General features: G+C 40.5%; 1 protein-coding gene across 1 annotated transcript in view; it reads left to right on the top strand.

Moving 5' to 3' along the window:
- The window catches only part of LOC103396655 (BMP/retinoic acid-inducible neural-specific protein 3), a 70377-nt gene that overhangs the window by 50590 nt on the left and 8795 nt on the right, over positions 1–10992 (top strand). Inside the window, exons 3-4 of the mRNA XM_025066182.1 lie at positions 7643–7833; positions 10671–10852. Of these exons, the coding sequence (XP_024921950.1) occupies positions 7643–7833; positions 10671–10852 (373 nt within the window). The remainder of the gene's footprint in view (positions 1–7642; positions 7834–10670; positions 10853–10992) is intronic.

Genomic DNA, 10992 nt, shown 5'->3' with positions numbered 1-10992 from the left:
AGAAAAAGTAGAAGGGGAGGAGAGGGCGGTGTGCAATTAAGGAGAGAGTAAAGTCTGAAGAGTAAATTAGAAAATGGACTTGTTAAAACGGAACACTCAACACATGGTTTTGTTGTTTATGAAAAGAATAGAGAATAAAGAGTGTGTGTGTGTGTGTGTGTTGTCGGGTTTGTTTCCCCAACAATGCAAGAGTGGAAGACAAATTGACCACATGGATGGGAGCAGACAGCGGCCAGATTGTGCAAAGTACCAGTTATTTTTATCCACACTTTGCTGTTTTCTAGTACGCCTCATGTTCAGAACACGAAAGAGGAGAAAGTTCCGGGCTTCAAAGCTGCAGCGCTGCACCACGGCGCTGCACAATGATTCCATTTTCATCTTCATCGTAAAATGAAAGAGCTGCAATTAACACGTCCTGAAAGGCTGACGAATCCACGGCGACTGAAGCTCCGTCGGTTCCACCCACGGAGTGGTTGAAAGTGGGGACGGATTGTGATTGAAAATGTTGTTTTTTTACTTTTTGACAACAAATTCAAATTTGTTTAAAGCATAGAAAAAAAGCAAAGAAAACTACAATAAAATAGAATTGAATTCAACAAAAAAGCAAAGGATCAGGAAGAACTAGAAACAAAAAGTACAACAGATCTTAAACACAAATACAGTAAATGGTATTTGTTTCTGACTTCAGCTCCACATGTTAGCATCCCGGCCCTACACTGAGGCTGAAGACAGTCTTCGGTGAGTACTAGTCATGACTAGTACAACCTTTAACTCTTTGTTAACCCAGCAGGGTCAGGAAATCCACGTCCAGCTCCTCAGCTAATGGAATATTTAGGCTGCGTCCGTAATGAATTTGTCTCATCATTAATTCATCATCGCCAGAAAATGTGGCTAAGGCAACGGTTGCCTGGCCAAACGCAGCGTCTGGAGAGTTCTCCATGGCCGGTCGTTGTGAATTATGCAGATCTGTGCACGGAGTTTCACCGAGTTTCACCCGACAGCACAGAAAAGCCGTGCGTACGCTGCAGCGCTGCTGCCTCGCAGCAAGAACATTCACGTTTGACTGGAAACAGACGGCCGTCCTGTGTGGAGTTTTGCATCGTCCTTGTAAATTATACATTATATATATATGACTGGGTCATATATATAATGTATCATTTCAGTATTCTTTCATCGTTCTCTTTTTGTTAAGGTATTTCAGTGTGAAGAATTGTGAGGCACGTGGTTGATTGTTCACTGTAGATGATTTTGTCATGTTACAGCATCGACCAGTGACTGTTGAGCACTGCTTTAAATTGGTAGCAAAAGACCAGCGTCTGCTTGGTTTGTTGTGTCGTATCAGTGAGTCCACGGCTGCAGACAGTCGCTACGTTATAACAGCACCAGGATTGGACTGTAATTGGTTCACGCACCGACATGCACGCACTTGTTTGCCCTCAGTTTGCAGCGGGGTATCACAGCGGGCTGCAGTTGACGACGTGCTGTGAAAATATTTATCATTAGATTTATGTTTGAACGTGTACAGAATCAGCAGAATCCACGCTGGAGTTCAACGTTTTCACTCCATAAAAACCAGTCTGAGGTGGAGGGCAGTGAGCAGGGAACAGGTCTGTCAACAGGACTCACTGTGACTGCTACTGTTTATCATTTCAGCCTCGCTCTTTATCTGCCCAGTGGGAGCTGGTCCTCCGACCGTTGTTCTTCCAACAGTACCGTGAACCGTTCACTGCAGGATTCAAGTCACAGAATTAGACAAAAAATGCAACTCTTAATGGTTTTGCTTTCGTCAGCACAATAATCAGATCTGTCACTGTTTCTGTTTTAAAGACGTCCGTCCAGTTACTATGGTGACGGTCAAATCAATTCAATTTGGACTTCATTGCAAGAACTCTAAGTCCTTGAATGACCCCAGCAAATCCCAGTTCAATTCAAACATGGTGTTTGTCCGAGGGGGCGTTTATAGAAGCTCTCAGAGCGGAGCAGAATGGATTTAGTACAAAAACTGAAACGGTATTTAATTAGAAAAATAGAAACACACACCTGTTGATGACATCACCATCTGATACCTTCAGCTCAGAGTGTCTGTAGTCAGTGAACCTGGACCTAAACCAGGTTCTTACTGGTACGGATGTTTAGTTTTCCCTCCGTGGCGTCGGCTGCTGCTGTTGGAGCTGGAGGAGAGGTCCAACAAAGGCGCGGCCGCAGAGACGGTGATAAAAAGGCGGGCGGCCACAAGAGCCGAGCGCCGCTCGTCAAGTAGTATTCCAGTGAGTATTTAAGCAGTTCATTGGTATTGTTATCGCAGCACAAAAGACACACGGGGGAGTGGGGGGGGGGCTGCTAATTGTCTGCGTCTTTTCTTTTAATCTGTTCATTAAGTGGTGCGTGCGCCTATACGTGCACACGGGAACATTAAGTGTATCAACCCACCTGTGAGAACTTTGGAAACTTTTTCACGGTGTCATCTGGGGACAAGTATGCACATCAATAAGTAATCTCCTTTCAGTTAGAGTTATGAATTATTCACACTCCCATACAGCCGTGCATTTTATTAAAAATCTCCCTTTCTTTCGGGACAATTATTCGGCCGGAGAAACAATGAAACTGATGCCGTCTCATTNTCTTCTCACTGTTAGACTTAAGAAGAGAATATAAATATTAAAACATTTTTCCTTATTTGTTATAGGAAATGACATTCCACTTTCACACACACACACACACACACACACACACACACAGATGTAGACGTTCTGAAGTGCGACACAGTGTTAAAGAACTACAGCTATTAATATGATAACAGGGAAAAACTGTGGGAGGGAGAAAACACACATTCACTTTTTGTATTTTTTTTCCCCAGCAGAGTACACATGGAATGACAAACAGGGTTTGTTAAACAAACCAAAAAAAATAAAATAAAATCAGATTCAAATAGCATTTAAATAATTCCTCATCCAGAGACTGGTTTTCTCTGCATTTTTTCTTTTAAATTGTTCAACAACCGTTAGAAAAGACTGTGTTGAGGAGTTGAGTTGTGGTGCTGCAGCTGATCGTCAGCTGATCGTCAGCTGATCGTCTGTGGACCAGCGCGTCCTTCCTCCATCAACACCATGTGGAGGTTGTTCACGGCTCCTGATGTGAAGATCAAGTCAAAGGTCCTGATGTTCAGTTAGAGTCAACCTGCTGCTGACGCCTGGTTTTTTTACATTTCTTTTTCTTTTTTTTATAGAACATAATTTATAAATGTCATTTAAAACATATTCAGTAAATAAACACAAATAAATACTTTTAAATTAGAATAAATAACATGGAGAAAAAAAGCCATATTTTTACCTTGTAGAAAAAACTAATTAAAAGTTTTTTAATTAATCTTTTTTAAATCAATCTTGACTAACTCAGCCTTCTGATTTTTTTTTTCACTTCCACAGCTGCCAGGTTCATCAGCTGTTTTTTTTTTTTTTTTTTCCGTGGTGTCGAGCGCTGGTGTTTACTGTACCAGACGTATGGAGTGCAGCAGGGAAAAAAAAGTCTCCTCCAAATTGCTGCGATCATGTTAACTCTCGGCAGTGTCACTGAGCGGGCAGATTGTGTTCACTTTGGTGTCTAAAGCCAATGGGGTTTTGCTGAAGCGTGGCAGATTTAAAAAAGAGCTGACAGAGACAGTCAGCCCAGATACGCCAGCCTTATAAGCAGGCAGGTGATATTTTTCACAGATTTAGGACACACACAACTCAACACATTTAATTGGTTTGACTTCCCGTCCGTCTTATGAAACTTCAAACCCGCTGGGCTGCTGCGGAACCAGAAAGTTAGCCAACAAACTTTTTTGTGCTCATCCAGAAATCACACTCAGCACTCGTAAAAAGATTGCAGTGATATTCTTCTCTGCCGTTCGCCCTCAGCACCGTCTCACTGACTGTTTCAGATCAGATTGGGTGGTTTAGTGGAAACAAACAGAGGCCATTCTCACAGCCGCCAGCAGGGCGGCGTGTACTTCAGCTGTAATTTTCTTAGTTTGTTTCACTGTTGATGGGCATCATGGCTTAGAAACGTTTTGGGGCATGAGACCAGAAAGTTAGCCAACAAACGGTGGAAGGTGGTGACCCAGTTAAGGTGGATTAGATTTGGTTGCTAATGCAGAAAATAGATATTTACTACCATCCATCTGTCCATCCCTGAGCAGTAACTTTACTAAATGAAAGTTACCAAAAAAAAAAACAGAGAAAAACTTCATAAGAAACTTCAAAAAGACCATTAGATGGAGCCTGGACTTGAACGGCGTCTCATCCTGCTGCAGGGCAACGGCGCTAACAACCAGCCGTTCCGCTGTGTCTGGATGTGTATGGACATTTATGATCGTTGCAGAATACACCAGTAGATCCAGTCTTCATCAGCAGATGTCTGGGAGATTTTCTCTGCTTCATTCTTACCTCAATTTACCAGTTTAGCACAAACATTAGCACAGACAAACGCATGGGTCAAAGAATCCCTGAGGACGTCGCACTTCCTTAAATTCAGTCTTCATCAGCAGTCTTCATCAGCAGATGTCTGGGAGATTTTCTCCGCTTCATTCTTACCTCATTTTACCTCAAAGAATCCCTGAGGACGTCGCACTTCCTTAAATTAGTTCTAATATGTTCTGTGTTCTGTGTTCTGTGTTCTATGTTCTGTGTTCTGTGTTCTATGTTCTGTGTTCTGTTGAGAGCTGCTGCTTCATAATGAACAGTTGTAGCAGAGTCAGGAGGAGTCTGAGCTGAAGTGACCCACATACTGGACCGGTTCAGTACATGAAGTTCTCAGGACTCTGGTTGGAAATTGTGCCTTACAGCTCATTGACAGAAACTCTTTCCAATGTCAACAGCAGACATCCCAAGGCTCCCAGAAGATCTCCGAGTCTTCTGCTTATTGACAGCGGCGCCATGATGTCTGTGAATTAATTAAATATCCCAGAATCCACAGCCACTGTCACAACCGATGGTCTTTCTGTATCGAGTTGGCAGTTTTCCCCCCGTGTGCGCTCTTTTTGTTTTCTCTTAGTCTAAAAACCTGAAAGTTTAGGGATTATTTGGACACTAGTGAACTGTCCAGGGGTGAATTAATTTTAAGACCCTCATATCACCTGATAAAGCTCCTTCCTGCCCTGCTGCGTCCCACTAATTAGGTTGACTTTTATCCAGTAAACCCTGTAGAAGCCTCCGGTGTTTTAGTCAAAGTCTGCTCATTAAACTGGAGATTTAAAGAAAAACTCACTGTAGAGCATTTTTTCAGCGGCTATTCGGCTGCTTCATAAATGATTTTTAGGATGTTACTGTTGAATGATCACGATTAATTATGACTGTAAATAATCGAGATATTTATTTCTGTATTTGGCTGGAAAAGAAAGAGAAAATAACAGCAGGCAGGTGTCTGTGTTTCACGTCTCTTTTTATTTGTTACCTCATCAAATATTAACGTGTAAAATGCAGTCAAGAAATTGTGCGAAAGTCAAATTTTCTCCATAGGAAATCTCTCTGTGTTAAAGTCATCGGTTGATTTACCAGAGAACATTTTTATTTTATTTTATTCTGGAGGAAGATCCCTGGCCACGGTCGACACGCTGCTCAGACCTTTTAATTAATGCCATCGATCATCAGAGCGAAGTAAACGACGCACTGCTCTCCTCCTCAGGTATCTGACCGTATCTCTGTGCTCAGTCACTGGGCAGCAGCACAAAAACACATACGTCTTAATCAGCCTGAGTTAATTGGTGAGCAACGACCGCCTGCCAACCTGCAGCTCCCCGGCCTAAATGCTAGGCTTCAAGCAACGGTTGCTGATGCGTGTGATAGCTGCCGGCTAATTGCTATAGTTTTCTATCTTGACATGTGATCGACCTCGGTGTCGGTTTATGAGTCACGTGACTGTGTTGTTGGAATTAAACCTGCCCTGAATCACTGATGGTCTCTGCAGGAGAGACGGTCTGCAGACTGATGTAAAAAGAGTTCTGACCCGAGGTGATACCAACATGTCGCCAATAGGTGCGAAAACCTCGAGTGTCTGTTGTAGTCGTCCTACTTTGGTAAATGTGACCACACATAATGACGTCTTGTACGACCGTGTCTGTGTTTCAGACGTTAATGTCAGACATTATAGGAGAATGAATCGTGGAATGGCCGGCGTGTTTGGCCACATGCTCCGGGGTCTGTGCCTTCGAGGAGGAGCTCTGTCATTGTTGGAGCTGAATGGATATAAATTGGTGCTCAGCGTTGACGACTAATGGGCGGAACAGCTGCTAAGAGCTAATTACAGATTCTTGCCGACCTATTTTATGAATTTTAGAAGAGACAGAATGCTTTCATCAGCTGGAGTCTGCGGTGCTTCTATTGGGAGACAAAAGATTTATTCTGGGGTTTCACCGAAGTGGAGATTCTCTCTATCATTATTGTAATAATCCTGATTTTCATGGTAACCATGAGGATAAATAATATATAAAAAAATTGCAGAGTGAAAATGTTTGGCTCATTTGAACATATTAAATGAAGACAAATCATTTGTCCCTCAACGGGCGCCGCAGCAGTGATGTGGCCCACTTTACACGTCGCGTGGCCTTGCTCGTGCAGCCCAACATGGGATTAGCAACTATTTGAAAAAACTGGAAAAGTTGGACAAAAATTTTAGGAAATTAGGTTAAAATACAAGCCTACTTTTTTTTTTTTTTTAAAGATACCTGATAAAGTGAGTAAATAGGACAAGCATTAAGTATCAGCTGAAGTGTGCAGTATAATTCAAATGTAAGTATCAGCTGAAGTGTGCAGTATAATAGTATTTATTCAAATTACTTTATATAAATTATGTATTTAATTTTCTGTTATTTTCTGTCACAATATGAATTCATTAACATGAGAATATGAATTGTTCTGGTTTTTATTCATTCATATTAAATCATTGATTCCGTTGTTTTCTTACCAGTCAGTTCATATTTATTTACAGTATGAAGTAAATGTAAAGTAGTATGTTTTATTTATTTTATAAAAAAGAAAGTTTGTCCTGTTCACTCTTTATTTCAGTCTTATTCCTGTTTAAAGGCTGAAAAACAAATGATTTTTTTAAATGTGAATTTGAATTTTATATCACCTTTTCATACAAACAAATCTCAGTACTTTTTACTACAAACTACACTCTCAATATTCTTTAACCGGATTATAAAATGTTATTAAAAGCAATTCCTAATTAAAGCACTTCATAATTAAACTTTTTAATGTTAAGAAAATACTTTTAACAGTAGAGTATTTACAAAATACTTTACATACAGTAGGTCAATGTAATATTTGAAATGTAGATTTATAATTGATTATATATAAAAATAAAGATTGTTTACAGGCATAAGTTACAGACACCATCAATGAGTCTCAACTATATATATATATTTTTATTTTATTTTTTTTATCATGTAGTGGAATAAGAGCAGCTTCAAGGACACTGGGAGGAGACAGCTGGATGACTGATGTCCATGTTTGTTTGGTTAGATTTCAGGGGTTTTTTTTCTCCTCACTGACCAAATGGCACATGTTCAGCTTCTTCTCCCTAAACTGCATGCCTAAATATGTCTTTTCCCACTTGCAGTTAAAAATAAAGTTGATCCCCCTGAATGTATTCATGATTTCAGGGAGTTCAGCCACTGGAAGTTGAACAGCTTGGCCACCGAGAAGAGAGACTTCCTCAAAGCCCCGTTGCCCTTAGCACCAGAGTTCCTGCGCAACCTACGGTTACTGGGGCGACGGCCGACCCTGCAGCAAATCCACGAGAACCTCATCAAGAAGTATGGCACCCACTTCCTGGTGTCTGCTACTCTGGGAGGTAAGAAAAGTCTGCAGGTGACACACTCACCTCAAATCTCACACTGGGAAGTTTGAGAGAAAAACCAAAAATAGCAGAGCTGCTCATTTTCAGCCTCAAGGAGGTTATATCCTGTGTGAGCAGAGGAGGGAATCATTTACTGTGTATTTCACCTTCATGCAAAAATGTGATAAGTGACAATTGTAATAAAAAAAAAATATATATATATTTATATATATGTTCTGCACCTCCAATAGTCATGACTGGTATTTTCCTCCCTTGTGTAGCCGGCTGGAGTGCAGAGAGTCAAAAAGAAAAATATGAATCAAAATCCTTTAATTCAACCCTTTTACTGCCTTTGTTAATCATTTACTGGTTCATCCACAGTGAGAGGACAATCAAAATCCTTTAATTCAACCCTTTTTACTGCCTTCGTTAATCATTTACTGGTTCATCCAGAGTGAGACTGACTACAGGATACATTGAAATTCAAAGGTTCTGTGTGTGTCACAGTGTGAATTTGCAAAATTAATTCGTGACATGACCTGAAGCTTCTTGAAGTCAAATGTAAATTGATCTTTAACCTGCGTTGATTGTCATAAACAGAGACGGTAAGTTGGACAAATCTGTTACACATTCTTCAGACACTTCAGATTTGAAGTAGTCAAACGGTAGAAGACGTCAAAATGACAATATTTGTTTTCATTTTAACGAAACCTCATGAAATGAAACTAAATTAAATCGGTCGGAACTTCAAGGAGACAATAGTCTGAGAAGTCAATCAAAAGAAACTGAATAACATTTTTTAAGATTTTTTTTATTATTATTTTCCTGCATTTGACCAGCTGAGCTGGATTTATGGGAATGTGGTTTGGAAAACTGCCTGATTTCTAAGTGAAGACTTATCTAAATTACTGCTCTCAAAATCTGGAGAATTCTCTTTTAACAGCAGGTAAATTTTGTCCCAGTTGTTTCCCCGAGGATTGCGATTGTAAATACCCAAACAGTGACAGCTGTCGGACGATGCTTGTGTTGAAATTGGATTTTGAGGCTTTAATTGAACAGACAATCATTTGAAACAAAACTCTTCTGTGTTGGTGAGTGTGTAGCTTCACTCAGAAGTGCTGCCAGCTTCTCCACGTTTTGGTTAAACACAGTCGAAAGTGAGCAAATACTGTGTCCTCTTGTATCTGCTGCCGTGTTCCCACTTATCGCCGGCTGCTTACGTTGTCGTCTTCAGTGTGGGAGACAAAGCAGCGGCCGGTGCGTCTGCAGACTTAAAACGTAGACTGAATGTAATTAACAGCCTCCAGTAAATGGGCTCAGCCACTCTGCAAACTGAAACTGCAAAAAAAAAAAAACTCTACACGTCTCTTCTTCTGTGGTTTTAATGACTTTCTCTGGTTCAGTTTAACCCTTTTTATATTTGTTAGCAAAGTAATAATTCAACTTTTTCACTCCAACGTGAACCACCTCCACAGTGAAACATGTAAGTCTGTTAATTGTGAGTTGGTTTTTAGTAATTGGACCCTTGGGTTAACTCTCTGCTTGTTTTGCTTGTGTAAATTCCTTATCTTTTGAGGCACTGTCTTCATTTAGATTGTAGGAGATTAATCATCACAATTAAGGAAGATGATTTTCTAAAAGAAATGTGACTAATGAATTCTGTCATAAATTAGGCTCTGAAGGGAGAAACGAGCAGGGAAGGAGAACTGGGAGAAAATTACAATCAGAAATAACCACGCAGTCTGTGGCTGTCGACTGAACGGACGTTTGATCCTTTCTTTGTTTTTTATTTTTATGACAGATATAACAGGTTTTCTTCAGGTACATTTCAGAATGAGTTTAATTGTTCAGTTTATATTGATGGTACATACGAGCCGGAGCATTAACACTTGTCTCTGGGATTCAAACCTCAGTGACCCCCGAAAAAGATTAAACAGCAGGAGATGAATGAAGGAAAACTTTTCTGAAAAGCAACAACTCCTGTAATACTGACCCCCCCCCCACAACCTCCCCCCAACCCCCAACAACAGCATCTTTTCTTTTTTTTCCAATTGACAATTTTATTTTTGGTATTTGTTCTGGAGGTTGGTACTTTATTACACTGCACCCTGTACTGTAATATTTCACATGTATTTCTCTCTAGTCCCTTTAATAAAAATGGGATTTTCTAGAGACTGTCAGGAAGATAAAACCCAGTGGATACTTGTGTGTTATTGAGCTTCTCTGCAGTAAAACCATGAACAGCAGCACAGACGGGACACTGACGCCGCTGCAGAACAGACGCCTCTGTTAAAGCAGCAGGAACACATTACTGTAAAAGTGTTTGTTGGCATGAACTTTACAGGACTGTGAACTATGATGCATTCAACCATGTTACCACAACAAACGGAAGATGATTAATGCTGGCCTTTACGTGGATAAAATAAGAAACACAAAGGCAAGTTATAAACGAGCGGGAAGTGGAAAAGTTTGAAGACGGTTTTGGGAGGGCGTCTAATGCCTCACAGCTATTATATATCCATTAAAGACTAAAGACCTCTGAAAAAACTGTGATTTCATTAGAGAATACTTCGTCCTTTATTTAAAAAAAAAATACTGTATATAAGTATATTTATATATACATATATACGGTATACATATATACATATTTAGACACAGATGTATAGATTTATGTGTATACACACATACACATTCATATACCATTTATATATGTATAAATAAATATATAAATATATGTATATATGTATATATATGAATACAATTGTTAATTCTCCGTCACCTGTACTGTACCAGACATAAAGACACGTAGACGGTGACAGGTGCAGTAACTGGTTCCGTTGTTGGTTCCACAGGTGAAGAATCCTTGACCATCTTCCTGGACAAGCAGAAGTTGAATAAGAAGTCCGAAGGCAGCAGCAACAGCTCGGTGGTGTCTCTGGAGCTGCTCCATCAGTTGGCAGCTTCGTACTTCACCGATCGGGAGAGCACCCTCCGGCGTCTGCACCACCTACAAATTGCCACCTCTGCAATCAAGGTACGGCTGTGTGCAGAGAAAATGTCTGATTCAGTGGAGAGCACAGAAACACGGTGTTTATTTGTCACGACTGGATACTGTGTGTTTGCTGCCAGTGACACACACACACACACACACACACACACACACACCCACCCCCC

The sequence above is a fragment of the Cynoglossus semilaevis genome, chromosome 20, assembly GCF_000523025.1.
Source record: "Cynoglossus semilaevis isolate Cse_v1.0 chromosome 20, Cse_v1.0, whole genome shotgun sequence".
NCBI lineage: Eukaryota > Metazoa > Chordata > Actinopteri > Pleuronectiformes > Cynoglossidae > Cynoglossus > Cynoglossus semilaevis.
This window is presented reverse-complemented; position numbering and strand designations above follow the sequence as displayed.